Here is a 19,086-nt window from a genome sequence, read left to right as displayed (position 1 = left end):
AAAAGCTTTTAAGTTTCATTAGGTCTCATTTGTTTATTTTTGTTTTTATTTCCATTTCTTTAGGAGGTGGGTCAAAAGAATCTTGCTGTGATTTATGTCACAGAGTGTTTTGCCTATGTTTTCCCCTAAGAGTTTTATAGTGTCTGGCCTTACATTTAGGTCTTTAACCATTTTGAGTTTATTTTTGTGTATGGTGTTAGGGAGCATTCTAATTTCATTCTTTTACATGTAGCTGTCCAGTTTTCCCAGCACCACTTATTGAGGAGACTGTCTTTCTCCATTGTATAGTCTAGCCTCCTTTATCAAAGATAAGGTGATTATATGTGCATGGGTTTATCTCTGGGCTTTCTATCCTATTCCATTGATCTATAATTCTGTTTTTGTGCCAGTACCATACTGTCTTCATTACTGCAGCTTTGTAGTATAGTTTGAAGTAAGGGAGCCTGATTCCCCCAGCTCCGTTTTTCTTTCTCAAGATTGCTTTAGCTGTTCGGGATCTTTTGTGTTTCCATACAAATTGTGAAATTTTTTGTTCTAGTTCTGTGAAAAATGCTAGTGGTAGTTCGATAGGGATTGCACTGAATCTGTAGATTGCTTTGGGTATTATAGTCATTTTCACAATGTTGATTCTTCCAATCTAAGAACATGGTATATCTCTCAATCTGTTTGTATCTTCTTTAATTTCTTTCATCAGTGTCTTATAGTTTTCTGCATACAGGTCTTTTGTCTCCTTAGGTAGGTTTATTCCTAGGTATTTTCTTCTTTTTACTGCAATGGTAAATGGGAGTGTTTCCTTAACTTCTCTTTCAGATTTTTCATCATTAGTGTATAGGAATGCCAGAGATTTCTGTGCATTAATTTTGTATCCTGCTACTTTACCAAATTCATTGATTAGCTCTAGTGGTTTTCTGGTAGCATCTTTAGGATTCTCTATGTATAGAATCATGTCATCTGCAAACAGTGACAGCTTTACTTCATCTTTTCCGAATTGGATTCCTTTTATTTCTTTTTCTCCTCTGATTGCTGTGGCTAAAACTTCCAAAACTATGATGAATAACAGTGGTGAGAGTGGGCAACCTTGCATTGTTCCTGATCTTAGAGGAAATGGTTTCAGTTTTTCACCACTGAGAACGATGTTGGCTTTGGGTTTGTCATATACAGCCTTGATTATGTTGAGGTAAGTTCCCTCTATGCATACTTCCTGGAGTTTTATCATAAATGGGTGTTCAACTTTGTCAAAAGCTCTTTCTGCAGCTATTGAGATGATCATATGGTTTTTCTCCTTCAATTTGTTACTATGGTGTATCACATTGATTGATTTGCGTATATTGAAGAATCCTTGCATTCCTGGGATAAACCCCACTTGATCATGTTGTAAGATCCTTTTAATGTGCTGTTGGATTCTGTTTGCTGGTATTTTGTTGAGAATTTTTGCATCTATGTTCATCAGTGATATTGGCCTGTAGTTTTCTTTTTTTGTGCCATCTTTGTCTGGTTTTGGTATCAGGGTGATTGTGGCCTCATAGATTGAGTTTGGGAGTGTTCCTCCCTCTGCTATATTTTGGAAGGGTTTGAGAAGGATAGGTGTTAGCTCTTCTCTAAATGTTTGATAGAATTCACCTGTGAAGCCATCTGGTCCTGGGCTTTTGTTTGTTGGAAGATTTTTTTTTTTTTTTTTTTTTCTGGTACGCGGGTGTCTCACTGTTGTGGCCTCTCCCGTTGAGGAGCACAGGCTCTGGACGCACAGGCTCAGCGGCCATGGCTCACAGGCCGAGCCCCTCCATGGCATGTGGGATCTTCCCGGACCAGGGCACGAACCCGTGTCCCCTGCATCGGCAGGCGGACTCTCAACCACTGTGCCACCAGGGTAGCCCTGTTTGTTGGAAGATTTTTAATCACAGCTTCAATTTCAGTGCTTGTGATTGATCTGTTCATATTTTCTATTTCTTCCTGGTTCAGTCTAGGCAAGCTGTGCATTTCCAAGAATTTGTCCATTTCTTTCAGGTTGTCCATTTTCTTGACATATAGTTGCTTGTAGTAATCTCTCATGATCCCTTGTATTTCTGTAGTGTCAGTTGTTACTTCTCCTTTTTCATTTCTAATTCTGTTGATCTGAGTCTTCTCCCTTTTTTTCTTGATGAGTCTGGCTAATGGTTTATCAATTTTCTTTACCTTCTCAAAGAACCAGCTTTTAGTTTTATTGATCTTTGCTACTGTTTCCTTCATTTCTTTTTCATTTATTTCTGATCTGATCTTTATGATTTCTTTCCTTCTGCTAACTTTGGGGTTTTTCTGCTCTTCTTTTTCTGATTGCTTTAGGTGTAAGGTTAGGTTGTTCATTTGAGATTTTTCTTGTTTCTTGAGATAGGACTGTATTGCTATAAACTTCCCTCTTAAAACTGCTTTTTCTGCATCCCATAGGTTTTGGGTCATCGTGTTTTCACTGTCATTTGTTTCTAGGTATTTTTTGATTTCCTCTTTGATTTCTTCAGTGATATCTTGGTTATTTAGCAGCATATTGTTTAGCCTCCATGTGTTTGTATGTTTTACAGTTTTTTTTCCTGTAATTGATATCTAGTTTCATAGCATTGTGGTTGTAAAAGATACTTGATTTCAATTTTCTTAAATTTACCAAGGCTTGATTTGTGACCCAAGATATGATCTATCCTGGAGAATGTTCCATGAATACTTGAGAAGAAAGTGTATTTTGTTCTTTTTGGATGTAATGTCCTATAAATATCAGTTAAGTCCTACTGGTCTAGTGTGTCGTTTAAGGCTTGGGTTTCCTTATTTATTTTCATTTTGGATGACCTGTCCATTGGTGAAAGTGGGGTGTTAAAGTCTCCCACTTTTATTGTGTTAGTGTCGATTTCCCCTTTTATGGCTGTTAGCATTTGCCTTATGTATTGAGGTGCTCCTCTGTTGGGTGCATAAATATTTACAATTGTTATATCTTCTTCTTGGATTGATCCCTTGATCATTATGTAGTGTCCTTCTTTGTCTCTTGTAATAGTTTATGTTTTAAAGTCTATTTTGTCTGATATGAGAATTGCTACTCCAGCTTTCTTTTGATTTCCATTTGCATAGAATATCTTTTTCCATTCCCTCACTTTCAGTCTGTATGTGTCCCTAGGTCTGAAGTAGGCTTCTTGTAGACAGCATATATATGGGTCTTGTTTTTGTATCCATTCAGCCAGTCTATGTCTTTTGGTTGGAGCATTAAATCCATTTACATTTAATATAGTTATCTATATCTATGTTCCTATTACCATTTTCTTAATTGTTTTGGGTTTGTATTGTTGGTCTTTTCCTTCTCTTGTGTTTATTGCCTAGAGAAGCTCCTTTAGCATTTGTTGTAAAGGTGGTTTGGTCGTGCTGAATTCTCTTAGATTTTGCTTGTCTGTAATGGTTTTAATTTCTCCGTCGAACCTGAATGAGATCCTTGCTGGGTAATCTTCATTGTAGGTTTTTCCCTTTCATCACTTTAAATATGTCCTGTCACTCCCTTCTGGCTTGTAGAGTTCCTGCTGAAAGATCAGCTGTTAACCTTATGGGGATTCCCTTATATGTTACTTGTTGCTTCTCCTTTGCTGCTTTTAATATTTTTCTTTGTATTTAATTTTTAATAGTTTGATTAATATGTGTCTTGGCATGTTTCTCCTTGGATTTATCCTGTATGCGGCTCTCTGCACTTCCTGGACTTGACTATTACCTTTCCCATGTCAGGGAAGTTTGCAACTATAATCTCTTCAAATATTTTCTCAGTCTCTTTTTCTCTTCTTCTTCTGGGACCCCTATAATTCGAATGTTGGTGCGTTTAATGTTGTCCCAGAGGTCTCTGAGACTGTCCTCAATTCTTTTCATTCTTTTTCTTTATTCTGCTCTGCGGTAGTTATTTCCACTATTTTGTCTTCCAGGTCACTTATCCGTTCTTCTGCCTCAGTTATTCTGCTATTGATTCCTTCTAGAGAATTTTTAATTCATTTATTGTGTTGCTCATCATTGTTTGTTTGCTCTTTAGTTCTTCCAGGTCCTTGTGAAACATTTCTTGTATTTTCTCCATTCTATTTCCAAGATTTCTGATCATCTTTACTCTCATTACTGTGCATTCTTTTTCAGGTAGACTGCCTATTTCCTCTTCATTTGTTTGGTCTGGTGACTTTTTACTTTGCTCCTTCATCTGCTGTGTATTTGTCTGCCTTCTCATTTTGCTTAACTTACTGTGTTTGGGGTCTCCTTTTCACAGACTGCAGGTTCGTAGTTCCTGTTATTTTTGGTGTCTGCCCCCAGTGGGTAAGGTGGGTTTAGTGGGCTGTGTAGGCTTCTTGGTGGGGGAGGACTGGTGCCTGTGTTCTGGTGGATGAGGCTGGATCTTGCCTTTCTGGTGGGCAGGACTGAGTCCGTTGGTGTGTTTTGGGGTGTCTGTGGCCTTATTATGATTTTAGGCAGCCTCTCTGCTAATGGGTGGGGTTGCGTTCCTGTCTTGCTAGTTGTTTGGCGTAGGGTGCCCAGCACTGTAGCCTGCTGGTTGTTGAGTGGAGCTGGGTCTTAGCATTGAGATGGAGATCTCTGGGAGAGCTTTCACTGATATTATGTGGGGCTGGGAGGTCTCTGGTGGACCAATGTCCTGTACTCAGCTCTCCCACCTCAGAGGCTCAAGCCTGACACCCAGCTGGAGCATCAAGATCCTGTCAGCCACACGGCTCAGAATAAAAGGGAGAAAAATAAAATAAAATAAAATAAAGTTATTAAAATTAAAAAATTATTATTAAAAATAAAAAAGTAGGGTTTCCCTGGTGGCGCAGTGGTTGAGAGTCCACCTGCCGATGCAGGGGATGCGGGTTTGTGCTCTGGTCTGGGAAGATCCTACATGCCGCGGAGCGGCTGGGCCCGTGAGCTATGGCCGCTGAGCCTGCACGTCTGGAGCCTGTGCTCCACAACAGGAGAGGCCACAGCAGTGAGAGGCCCATGTACCGCAAAAACAAAACAAAAAAAGTAATAAAAAAAGAAAAAACAAAATAGAAAGAAAAACAGAGCAACCAAACCAAAAAACAAATCTACCAATGATAAGTGCTAAAAACTATATGACAAAAGAAAAACAAACAAACAAAAAATGGACAGGACCCTAGGACAAATGGTAAAAGCAAAGCTATACAGACAAAATCACACAAAGAAGCATAGACATACACACTCACAAAAAAAGGAAAAAATATATATATATTAGAAAAAAAGAGGAAGAGAGCAACCAAATCAATAAACAAATCTACCAATGTTAATAAGCTCTAAATACTAAACTGAGATAAACATAAAACCAGAAACAAATTAGATGCAGAAAGCAAACCGCAAGTCTATAGTTCCTCCCAAAGTCCACTGCCTCAATTTTGGGATGATTCGTTGTCTATTCCAGTATTCCACAGATTCAGGGTATGTCAAGTTGAGTGTGGAGATTTAATCTGCTGCTCCTGAGGCTGCTGGGAGAGATTTCCCTTTCTCTTCTTTGTTTGCACAGCTCCTGGGGTTTAGCTTTGGATTTCGACCTGCCTCTGCGTGTAGGTCACCTGAGGGCATCTGTTCCCCACACAGACAGCATGGGGTTAAAAGAGCAGCTGATTAAGGGGCTGTGGCTCACTCAGGCCGTTGGGAGGGAGGGCTACGGAATGCAGGGCGAGCCTGCAGCAGCAGAGGGTAGCATGACATTGCAACAGCTTGAGGCATGCTGTGTGTTCTCCCGGGGAAGTTGTCCCTGGATCACGGGACCCTGGCAGTGGCAGGCTGCAGAGGCTCCTGGGAGGGGAGGTGTGGATAGTGACCTGTGCTTGTATGCGGGCTTCTTGGTGGCTGCAGCAGCAGCCTTAGAGTCTCATGCCCATCTCTGGTGTCCGTGCTGATAGCCTCAGCTCGCGCCCCTCTCTGGAGCTCGTTTAGGTGGTGCTCTGAATCCCCTCTCCTCGCACAACCCGAAACAATGGTCTCTTGCCTCTTCGGCAGCTCCAGACTTTTTCCCGGACTCCCTCCTGGCTGGACGTGGCGCACTAGCCCCTTCAGGCTGTGTTCACACAGCCGACCCCAGTCCTCTCACTCGGATCTGACTTCCAAAGCCTGGACCTCAGCTCCCAGCCCCCGCCTGTCCCGGAGGATGAGCAGACAAGCCTCTCAGGCTGGTGAGTGCTGGTTGGCACCGATCCTCTGTGCGGGGATCTCTCTGCTTTGCCCTCTGCACCCCTGTTGCTGCATTCTCCTCCGTGGCTCCGAAGCTTCACCCCCCCGCCCCCCCATCTCCTTCAGTGAAGGGGCTTCCTAGTGTGTGGAAACCTTTCCTCCTTCACAGCTCCCTCCCAGAGGGGCAGATCCCATCCCTATTTTTTTGTCTGTTTTTTCTTTTTTTCTTTTGCCCTACCCAAGTACGTGGGGAGTTTCTTGCCTTTTGGGAGGTCTGAGGCCTTCTGCCAGCGTTCAGAAGGTGTTCTGTAGGAATTGTGCCACATGTCGATGTATTTCCGATGTATTTGTGGAGAAGAAGGTGATCTCCACGTCTTACTCCTCTGCCATCTTGAGGGTCTCCCCCCTCCCCCCGAGGTGTAGTAAATTCATGTTTTGTGTGTTCGTGTGTGTGTGTGTATATGTTTCTTTGATTAATTGAAGCACATTTCTCCCAGTTTTTTAAAAATAAATTCATGTATAATAGTGTTCTTAAATATATCACTCATCCCACCTAACCAAAAACATACATGTGAAAGAAAATATAATATGAATAAACTTACATTCTTCTTCTTTAGGATCAAGCTGTGTAACACTAACAGATAAACGGTCCACACGTTCTTGTAATGAGTTAACTCTGAAGGAAAAACTATGTGCCTCATTGAATAATTCTCCAAATATATCTTCAGCATATTTACCTAAGCAAAAATGAAACATATGCCATAAAATTTAATGTTATCCGAGATAAATATCAAACAATTTAACATTTAAAAACACTGCCCTGGGCTTCCCCGGTGGCACAGTGGTTGAGAGTCCACCTGCCGATGCAGGGGATGTGGGTTCGTGCCCCGGTCCGGGAAGATCCCACATGCTGCCGAGTGGCTGGGCCCGTGAGCCATGGCCGCTGGGCCTGCGTGTCAGGAGCCTGTGCTCCGCAATGGGAGAGGCCACAACAGTGAGAGGCCCGCATACCGCAAAAAAAAAAAAAAAAAAAAAACACTGCCCCAATGAATTTGGTATTTACTTGAAAGTAGTTTAAATTTTAAACCCTAGCCTAAAGTAATCCAACTGTGACAGAGTGAGAAGAAAACACAAACCCTGGGAAATACAGTTTTAGATACTAGCTCTACCACTTCCTGGTAGGTGACTTGTGGCTAAGGAAATACTCTCCTGCTTTATCTCTATCTACACACCTGTTGAGGGTTAGAGAGGTTATAATGTAAAGTACACATAAATAATACATCTCTTAGTCCCAATTCAGCAGTCATAAACAGACTCTACACTAGAACTGAATTTCAGGCCAAGTGGCAGAATCCAAGATATTTCATAAACCTAGTAGATGACCTAATCTCAGGTACACCCAAAATACAGATTCTGAAAATTTATGAGAGATATTTTACATTTTCTCTCATTCTAGTTTCTTAAAAAATCATAAATCTAAAATCACTGAATTCCTCTAGTCATGTAAATTTCCATTACCGTAAAGAATAAGCCAAAATAATCCCATTCTAAAAGGAGAAATAAAAATTTCTATCTAGTAAATAAGCCAGGGAGAAGTTTTAGATGACCTATAATTTTAAAATGTTCAAGTGTATTTAGAGCATATAAATAAATGCTCACAATATAAAGATAAGTCCATCACTATCTGTACCTTTGAATTAAAAAAATTGATGGTCTTCCTAAATCAAGATATTTTAGACCCAAGCGTACTGTCTAGGTTAAATGTAGCTCAACAGTAAACTCTATAGAGTCCTGTAACAGGGTACTAAATACTTATAGAATGAATTCATTAATCTCACCAGTTTACATTTGAACAATGGCTGTCTTTTTTTCAAAGCACTTCAATATATTATCAGTTAAATCAACAAAGGTTTACTGAGGGCTCACCCTGTGCCTGGTAGGTGTATTTCTTACTGAAGACACCAAGAAATAAAACATAAAATACCTGTCCTAGAAGATATTATAATCTTTAGGAAAAAAATCATAACTTTAATCTCTCTATAATAAATTAAGAGAAAAAGGATAATTTTATATATATTCATTCACACACATATATTCTTTAAACCAAAATGACTGGGAATGTCTTATGTGCTAGACAGTGTACCAGATCCTGGAGATATAAAAATGATTGGAAGAAGTTCTCTGCCACTGACGGGTTTTGAACAGAGGGAGAAACAGACATTTAAATAAACATGAAAACCAATTTAATAAATAAGTCCAAATCTTTGTTCCGTTCACTTTGAGGCCTTGGGATCAATTTCCTCACCCATAAAACAGGAATAAAAATATCTCCTTCAAAGAAGTTATAAGAAAAGGAGAAAAAAGAAGGAGAGGATGGGGCGCAATTGTAGAGTAAATGATACAGGATAGGGGCTCAACAACAGGCAGCTCTTATTATAAAACGATGTAAAAGTCACAGAGCACAGAGAAAGAAGCATCTAAACGTTTGGGTGTGGGATGGTATTAGAGACACTTCCAGAGACACAGAGTTTCTCTGGCAGATAAGGGAAGCATCCCATACATTTATTCATCAAATGTTAGGGATACAGAGATGGAAGAGACAATTTTAAACCTAAAAGAACTTAGTTTAATACACGGATCTTTAAGTTATAGTCTGTATACCACCTGAAATTATATGCAGATTTTTAATGCATTTGCATTTTTCTGGAAAGAGGGCCCACAGATTTTTTTTTTTTAAACAGATTTTTAAAAAAGCGTTTACATTTTCCCCACCTCAGGTTTAAGTGCCAAAGCACTGCAGTGGATAAGATAAACACCCCCATCTGTTCTCTTTTCATATTCCTTCTTACTTTCCACATCTACCTCCTCCTTCCCTCCCAGAGACAGGTGAAAGGAATAAAGTTCACAACGTAAAACTAATTGTGTATGATCTGAATTTCAACTAACCTTACATTTATTATACTATGTCTCTACTCAAGAATCTATGAGGTCTCATTACCTCTGATGTTAAAATCTAAATCCTCTCAGCTAACACTGTCCTCCATAATCAAGTTCCACCTTACATGTCTAATATCATTTGTCCCTTTAATCCCCCTCATATATTTATTTTTGCCCCCATTCATCTGCCTACTTCTACATACAAGTTGAAATGCCTTCCTTCTTCATTCATCTCCAGTTTCCAAATTCTTTTGTTCCTTAAAGGCCCAATTCAATTCATATTTCGTTCAGCAAGCCTCCTCTAATGACTTCTCCTATGCCTATCTCCCTTTTCTCAGTTCCTATAATCTAAAACTCCTGATTTTAATTATATACATGCTCCCACTGTTTGAAACTCACAGAATTCATAATATTAGACTCTTCAACTAAATGGGGTATGTTCTTTACGGACAAGAAACATGTACCTTTATCACACAGCAAAATATTCAATGTTATATGTCCATTGTCTATCTATTATCTAATTAGTCTTATAGAGCCAATCTATTTATCCACCCTCTTACCCATCTACTTTCTTATCTATCTGTCAAATTTTCTATGATTGAGAACAAGAAGTAGGCTCTATCTGCTCATCTTGGTAGCATGAAATGACCATATTCAATAAGAGAAAGGTCTTGGGAAGAGAAAATGTAAAAGATCTCTCAGGTAATTAGAGTCCCAATGGTTGTTAAATAAGATGGCAATAAAATGGGGAAACTTTTGGTATAGCAGAAGAAATTTAAATAAAGTGAATTCTATGTTTTCAGTAATTATCTATTATAAAACAGAATTGTGTTCCGCTAGGAAAAACAACTGAACCAGATGCATATTTTTGCAAGGAAGAGGTCAGGACGATGTGCAACCCCAAGCAATGCTGAGCTCTGGAGTTGACCTTCACTGCTGTGTGCAATAGCATTTTTGGTGCTAGGAATTGTACCAAAGTGAAAATTGGAATTACCTAGAACCATTCTGAATAGCCTAGTTTTCTAAGTAATTCAGAAATTATTTAATGCATTAATTATTATTTTAACTATTTTGGATGGAAAGTAATGTAAAATCTACTCTAAGCTTCCCTATCTTCTTAAATAAAAATTAAACATAATTTAACCTTTTATTGAGGACTTATAGTCATGAATTGATTATGAGAAACAACAGCTTTGAAATGTATAAGAATATTTGCTTTTACATTAAATGGCCTCTTTCCAGTTTTTGTTGCTTTTTCCCTTATGTCACTTCTTCCTTTGCTATAAACTACATCTTTTGGTTGGCTTCAGTACTGCCTGCTTCTATTATCTCCCCCCGCCCCCGGTATCTCCTCTTTTAATGCTCTGAAACATTAATGTTTGGAAACCACATCATAAACCCTGTCTGAATTATCAAAGTAAAAGTTAACAAGTTGGGAGAGGGATCAACTGGTTATTTTATGTGCATGGTCTTTAGTGCTTGGGCTTGTTTATTCTGGCTATCTAGAGGCCTTTTAAATTTAATTCCAGGTTCTCAACTATGTCACATGGGAAAGCTGCCAGAGAGCTTAATTCTGGAGTGGTAAACTATTGTTACACCTTGCTACAATATTTTATGCTTTTTCTCTTTTTTCTTTTTTTGAATCTCTACAAACTGCTTAGAAAATGCCTCTATAGTCTCTGGTTCCAAGTTTGAAGTACCCAAAACCTAATTTAGTTATATCTTTACAATGTATTTCTATTTTCAGTCTGGCTACAAGACCATGTGCTTGCTGACAGATGTTGCTTATATGGACTTTCTGTATCAAACTTGAAAATTCCTTAAATTTTCACCTTCAGGTTATGTTAGAAACAGGTTAGTACTGCAAAACTGACACACATTAGTTCTAAATTCTATATTGAAAATATACCTAAAACAAGCTGTTTATATTAGATCTAATATTCATTTTAATTTAAAGAAATATTTTAACCAAATTTATTAATGTCATTTCTATGCTCTTAACATGTTATTTTAATATTAACAAGCTGATATACCCATACACATATAGAATATATACATTTTATATGAAGTTATGTTATGTTAATAGAATCTGACAGATCATAAAACCGATTAGTGCTAGCAAATGACTTTAAACAATATGGATAATCATATATTAATGTACTTTCTAGGCCTTTTCTTTTGACTTGTCTCAAAAGTACACTTTATATTGAATTTCTCAAGGAAGAAACAAGTAAACAATACGTTAGTGATTCACTGCTGATAACTAACCTGAAAAAAAACCCCCACCAAATGGGACAACGAATACACTTAAATTCAAAGAAACAGTCTTTTAATTTACTCTTACAACTATTTCATAGGCAATGTAGAAATTTAGTGCTCTAACCAAGAATATTCAAATATAACTTTCTATGTTGCTCTGACTACATGTGTATGTCCAAATGCTCTCACTTGAAACAAATCAGATTAACAACATCTTTTTACCTTGTGCTAAGTAGTCAATTATAAAAAGAAAGGTTAGTCACCTGACTAACCTAATCCTCTGACTAGTTACTATTCCACATCTTTCACTTTTAGATATTTGTAATATAAAAATATTTCCCTATGCTAATAAGATATATATATATATGTATGTATGTATGTATACAAAGAGAGAGATACTAGCATCCCAAAACACAAATAGTTTAAGCCTCTAAAAAAGTAAATAGAGATAACAAGCAAGCAAAAGTACAACTTGAGCACCACCTTTTACAGACTGAATTATATTTTAAAAACAATCTCATTCTTTCTTAACCATCATGTGATTCTGTTCCTAAAGATTCTATCCTTATTTCCCTTTCCCAGAGGAAACATACAGGGGAAGAAGAAATGATTCTAAAACGCATTAATTTTACTTAAAATGATTACATTTTTCAAGATAACTTTGTACTCTTCTCATCAACTATCCCCCCCCCAATTTAATCACAAGAATATCGTCTTAATACCCTAAAGCATAACATTCTGGTTTGCGAGTAATATTTTTTTGCGGTACGCAGGCCTCTCACTGTTGTGGCCTCTCCTGTTGCGGAGCACAGGCTCCAGACGCACAGGCTCAGCGGCCATGGCTCACGGGCCCAGCCGCTCTGCGGCATGTGGGATCCTCCCGGACCGGGGCATGAACCCATGTCCCCTGCATCGGCAGGCGGACTCTCAACCACTGCACCACCAGGGAAGCCCGCGAGTAATATTTTTAATTGATGTAAAAATACTTACTTAGGCTACTTAGTTGTCTAATTATATTTGCCAAGGAAATATTGGTTACACATTCCAGTTCATTCTTAATTCCTCTAGGCAGTGCTGTGTGGCACAAGTGCCTAGGATCGATGTTTCTTTTCACTAATGGCATCTTGAGATCAACCTCTATGCCAGTTCACCTGTAGGAAATCAAACAATAAATTAACACTTTTCAGTTTCGACCAACACAGAATGAGACCTTATCTTTTTCATTTAATAATAAAATATTTGCTAGTATAAAAATGGTGAAAATGGAGTCACCGGACTAAATGAATCAAAGTTGATTTGTTAACCATTTTTATCTTCAATTATTAGAATGTCAGCATTATGTAAAATATTTTTTTTTAAAACTTACTTTCAATGTCAATTGCTTCATGGTGAATTCATAATCATCATCATTATTATTCTCTTAAAACCACTGATTTTACTTACTACAACTAGGGGTTTTGTTCTAGAGAGTTAGTATGAAAGGTCCTCTGTAAGGAAGTACCTAAAAGGATTAAAGAAACTGCAAGAGTAGTATCAAAATTACACTTCCACATAAAATGTATCAGGCATTCAATAGCTCAGAAATCAGATAGTCCAAGTAGCCTTACATCCTCAATCTAAACAAAACCAACCAAATATTTATTTAATTGATCAAATGGTTCAACCTTCTTTGAATTACAGTCAGTCCTCACTTCCCAGGCTTCCCATATGCACAAATTTCAGCTTCCACAATTTAGTTAAATACCAGTCCCCCAACAACATGGTTCCAACTTCACTTACCACAGTATACTAAGTGTGAGTAACTACATAAATATGAACTTCTTTGCTGGCACTTCAGTTCACAGGTCACTATGTTAATAAGAGATGCACGTCATTTCAGTGACCAATTGCATCACTTCTTTTCAAAGTTTGTTGGTGATAGGTCACTTCTCATCTGTTACTCAGTTCGCCTACAGACAGCAAAGCATGTAGCTGGTTTACCTTCTTGCCTCCCAGTGATAAACTCATACGAAATTTTACAAAATGGTAACTGAAAGAGGGAACTGGCCAACAAAGATAAAAGTGTGGCACAGAAAGGAAAAATGATGACACTGGAGTGAAATTCAAATTGAATATAAGTGGAGTAACAGAAAAAACAGCTGATTGCAGGAATGTTGTCATTGCCACTGTTTGAGAGACACAGATATGCAGTCAGAGGAATTTAGTGAAGGTGAAATTATTGACGTAAATGAGGAAAGTAGTTGTGACAAAAAGGAAGATGTCCCAGAAGAAGTGACAACAGCAAAAAACTTCACAATAAAGGAATTCTTGGAGATATTTCATGACACTGAAAGTGCAAAGGATAAAGTGTTGGAAGCTGATCCAAATTTAGCAGAACAGAGTAAGAAAATTTGCCATGGCACAGAAAAGATGCTTACTCTACTAACTCTGTTTTTCTAAGTTATACAAGGAGAAGGCAAAGCACTGTTCAAACTACTCTTGGTTAAGTTTTTTACAAAGAAATAAAGTACTATAATTCTAATTGTTTCTAATGTTTCATATTACATTGTACTAAATTAATATTAGCTTTACTATTTTTTTCATTTCCCTATATATTTATAACAAACATAGAAGAATTTTTAATGTTTTGACAAAAATTTTTAAAGATTATGGAACAACTGTTATTTTTTCCCACTGATTATTAAGATCATTTTGTACAGTTTTATCTTGTATGGTCATCTTTTTTTCTTTTTGGTCCCACACTACCATACAAAGTGAGGACTGCCTGTACTTACCTACTGGTAAACAATGTTTACTGAAGGAAGGCATTTAGTATTTACTGAGCTTTAATCACTACCAAATGGAAAGTTTTGGATAAATCTCATTGCATTTAAGTGTTACTCATCACCATTCTTTAAAAACAAACTTTTACATGAAATCTGTCCTCTCCGATCTGTTTGCTCAGCATTCTCTCTACAATTTTAAACCTTTTTACAATTGTACAACATGAAAGATGTATGAAAAAAAGTATACAAAATTGTACAGCTCAATGATTTAAGCACCTAGCAAGCTAACATAAGAAGTAAAAACCCCAGAACCGTCCCACTTTGGTCTCCTCCCCAGTCACCCTCGCTTCCTTTCTCCCCAAAGGCAACCATTACTCTGACTCTTACAATACACATTTCCTTGTTTTTCTTTATACTTTCACACCTTAAGCAGATAACTCTAAACACTGTAGTTTTGTTTTTATTGCTTTTTGAAGTTTATGTGAATAGAACCATATGATATGTATTATTATTTTGTGTCTTACCCTTTACAGTCAACATATTAGTAACATTCATCCATGTTGCTTTGTGTAACCGTAGGATGTTCATTTTCAATGCTGTAAGATATTCCACTGTATAACTACACCACAATTTATTTACACATTTAATGTTGCTATTATATACATGAGTGTTTCCAGTTTGAGGCTATTATGAATAACAGTACCATGAACATTCATGTATAAGTCTTACAAATGTGTCTTACTCTACACATTTCTGTTGGAAATATACTTAGGAGAATAGCTTGGTTAAGGATATGCACAGCTTGAACTTTAGAAGATGATGTCAAACTGTTTCAAGAGCGACTGTACCAATGTATAGTCCTTTCAGTAGTGTAAGAGGCTGCTGCTGCTCCACATCCTCACAACACTCAGTACTGTCAGTTTTTAAAAATCTAGCAATTCTTGTAGGTAAATTGTGATAACTTACTGCAGTTTTATGTTTTCCCCAGTTACTGAGAGTTTATGCACCTTTTCATGTGTTTATCTTTTGGATTTTTCTCATCTGAGAAGTGCCTAGTCAATGCTCTTGCCCACCTTCTATTTACCATTTGTTGTGTTAGGGTTGATTTGTAGGAACACTGGATATGAATCATTTAAAGGTTATATATGATGAAAACATCTTCTCTTGTGTCACTTGCTATTTCATTCTCTTGATGTCTTTTATGAAAAAGTGATGGAATTTATCAATCTTTTTGTTTTAGGTTTAGTATGAAAGCATAGGTTTTTAAATAATTTTATACACTAAGATCATAAGTATGATATTATCTCTTAGCTTTGTTGTTTTGCCTTGCACTTTTAATCTATAATTGACATGGAATTAATTTTTGTGAATGGTGTTAGGTAGCAGTCAAGTTTCTTACATATTATTTCAACACCATTCACTGAAAAGACTGTTCTTTCCCTATTGCTCTACAGTGGCGCTTTTGTCATAAACCAAGTTTCTATGTATTTTTAAATCCATTTTGAGTCTAGAGCTAATCTTAGTGGAGCTTTACAGTAAGTCTTGATATCAAATAGGGTAAGTCCTCCTACCTTGTTCTTCAAAAATGCTGTTTATTCTTGGCCCTTTGTACTTCCATGTGAATTTTAGAATCAGATTATCAGGTTATACACACAAACACAAACACACCTATTGGGAATGTGACCAGAACTGTACTAAATCTATAGATCGTATTGGGAAGTAGGGATATCTGTACAACACTGCATATTCCTATCCATGAATATAGTGTATCCCTCCAATTATTTCAGGTTTTTAGAATGTTTCTTAATAATGTTTTATAATTTTCAGAAGTCATACATCCTTTGTTAGATTCATTTGTATGTATATGATTTTTTTTACAATACTAGAAATGGCATATTTTGTTTTCTCTTTATTGTATATATAGAAAATAAGTTAATTTTTGAATATTGACTGCATATCCAGAGACTTTCCTAATCTCCACTAACCTACCTAAAATTATTTTGAATTTTAAAAATGTATACAATCTATATGATTAATGATTGTTTATTTCCTCCTTTCTAATGTTCATTTATTTTTAATTTTATTTTTTTCTTCCTTTTTTTCCCGTATTGCATTAGCTAGAAACTTTTTTTTTTTTTGCGGTACGTGGGCCTCTCACTGCTGTGGCCTCTCCCATTTTGGAGCACAGGCTCTGGACGCGCAGGCCCAGTGGCCATGGCCCACGGGCCCAGCCGCTCTGTGGCATGTGGGATCCTCCCGGACTGGGGCACGAACCCGTGTCCCCCACATTGGCAGGTGGACTCTCAACCACTGCGCCGCCAGGGAAACCTATAGAACCTTTAATACAATGTGAAATAGAGTATTATTGTCTTTTTCCTAAACCAAAAGGGAGAGCCTTCAATATTTCACAAGATGCCTGATATAGGGTTTTTGTTGTTATTGTTGCTTTGCCTTGTAGACACTTTTTTTTCCTTGAAGTATAGTTAATTTAAAATGTTGTGTTAATTTCTGCTAGACAGCACAGTGATTCAGTTATTTATATTATTATATTATATATTATATTATATTATATATACATTCTTTTAAAAATTCTTTTCCATTATGGTTTATCACAGAATATTGAAGACAGTTCCCTGTGCTATACAGTAGGACTCCGCTGTTTATCTATTCTATATATAATAGTTAACATGTGTTAACCCCAAACACCCAGTCCCTTTCTCCCCCATCTCCCTCCCCTTTGGCAACCACAAATCTGTTCTCCATTGTAGACACCTTTTAATAGATTAAGGATGTTCCTATATATTACTAATTTGCTAAGATTTTTAAAAAATAATGTTGATTCTATAATTTTTTCCTACATCTATTATAATTATGTGACTTTCTTCTTTTATTGTTAATGTGGTGAACTACATTGATTGATTTTTTTAATGTTAAGCAGCTTTGCATCCTTGGAATAAACACAGCCTGGTTGAGATGTATGCGGCAGGGCAAAATTATGGCCCTCCAAAGCAATCTATGTTCAATTCCCCAGAATTTGTGACTGTAGTACATGGCAAAGGGAAATTAAAATAGCAGTTGGAATGAAGGTTGCTAATCAGCTGACCTCAAAATAGGAAGATTATATCATTTTTATTGTATTGCTGGATTTGGTTCTGGTTTGTTACTAAGTTTATTAATTTTTGCATTTATGTTCATGAAAGAAATTGGTCTATTATCTTCCTTTCATGTATTGTCCTTGAGAAGTCTTTTGTATTAAGGTCATGCTGGTCTAATAAAACAAGTTGGGATATGTTCCCTCTTTCAACTATTCTTTGGAAGAATTTGTATAAGATATGCATAATTTTTTTCTTAAAAGTTTGGTATAGTTCAATTATGAAGCCATTTAGCCTCAAGTTTCCTTTGTGGGAAGGTTTAATATTATGAATTCTTTTTTTTTAAAATTAATTAATTAATTTATTTATTTTTGCCTGTGTTGGGTCTTCGTTTCTGCGCGAGGGCTTTCTCTAGTTGTGGCGAGCGGGGGCCACTCTTCATCGCGGTGTGCGGGCCTCTCACTATCGCGGCCTCTCTTGTTGCAGAGCAAGGCTCCAGACGCACAGGCTCAGTAGTTGTGGCTCACGGGCCCAGCCGCTCCGCGGCATGTGGGATCCTCCCAGACCGGGGCACGAACCCTTGTCCCCTGCATTGGCAGGCGGACTCTCAACCACTGCGCCACCAGGGAAGCCCTATGAATTCTTAAGGGAACTCTCCTACACTGTTGGTGGGAATGTAAACTGGTACAGCCACTATGGAGAACAGTATGGAGGTTCCTTAAAAAAATGAAAATAGAGCTACCATATGATCCAGCAATCCCACTCCTGAGCATATATCTGGAGAAAACCACACTTTGAAAAGACACATGTGCCCCAATGTTCACTGCAGCACTATTTACAATAGCCAGGACATGGAAGCAACCTAAATGTCCATCAACAGAGGAACGGATAAAGAAGATGTGGCACATATATAGAATGAAATATTACTCAGCCATTAAAAAGAACGAAATAATGCCATTTGCAGCAACTTGGATAGATCTAGAGATTGTCATACTGAGTAAAGTAAGTCAGAGAGAGAAAGACAAATATATGATATCACTTATATGTGGAATCTTAAAAAAGGCTATGGGACTTCCCTGGTGGCACAGTGGTTAAGAATCCGCCTGCCAATGCATGGACACGGGTTTGAGCCCTGGTCCAGGAAGATCCCACATGCTGCAGAGCAACTAAGCCCATGTGCCACAACTACTGAGCCTGCAGTCTAGAGCCCGTGAGCCACAACTACTGAGCCTGGGTGCTACAACTATGGAAGCCCGTGCACCTAGAGCCTGTGCTCCTCAACAAGAGAAGCCACCTCAATGAGAAGCCAGTGCACCGCAATGAAGAGTAGCCCCCACTCACCGCAACTAGAGAAAGCCCGTGTGCAGCAATGAAAACCCAATGCAGCCAAAGTAAATAAATAATAAAAAATTTTAAAAGGCTACAAAACAGAAAAAGAGTTACAGATGTAGAAAATAATCTTATGGTTACTGGCAGGTAAAGGAGTGGAGGGATAAATTGGAAGATAGGGATTGATACATATACACTACTACATATAAAATAAATACCTAATAAGAACCTACTATAGCACAGGGAACTCAATATTCTATAATGGCCTATATGGGAAAAGAATCTAAAAAAGAGTGGATATGTATGTATAACAGATTCACTTTGCTGTACACCTGAAACTAACACAACATTGTAAATCAACTATATTCCCAATAAAAATTATTTTAAAATATTATGAATTCTTTCTTTAATTGTCATAGAATTTTTGACATTCTCTATTTCTTTTGTTAATTTTTGGTAAGCTGCATTTTCTAGAAACTTATCTATTTCATTTAAATTTTCAAATTTATTGACATCAGATTATTCTTATGACTTTCCTATGATTA

General features: G+C 37.4%; 1 protein-coding gene across 5 annotated transcripts in view; it reads right to left on the bottom strand.

The window, feature by feature from the left end:
- Positions 1 to 19,086, bottom strand: part of WASF1 (WASP family member 1) — a 93,449-nt gene that overhangs the window by 15,923 nt on the left and 58,440 nt on the right. For all 5 annotated transcript variants that reach the window (XM_082634399.1, XM_082634401.1, XM_082634400.1 and 2 more), the window contains exons 2-3: positions 12,346 to 12,506; positions 6,762 to 6,896 (exon numbers count right to left, since the gene is read on the bottom strand). In XM_082634399.1, coding sequence (XP_082490525.1) covers positions 6,762 to 6,896; positions 12,346 to 12,478 — 268 coding nt within the window. In that variant the 5' untranslated portion in view covers positions 12,479 to 12,506. The remainder of the gene's footprint in view (positions 1 to 6,761; positions 6,897 to 12,345; positions 12,507 to 19,086) is intronic.

This window comes from Mesoplodon mirus (genome assembly GCF_964341445.2).
Source record: "Mesoplodon mirus genome assembly, chromosome: 10".
In the NCBI taxonomy this organism is placed as follows: Eukaryota; Metazoa; Chordata; class Mammalia; order Artiodactyla; family Ziphiidae; genus Mesoplodon; species Mesoplodon mirus.
Note: the sequence above shows the minus strand (reverse complement) of the source record. Positions and strands in the feature narration are given on the sequence as shown.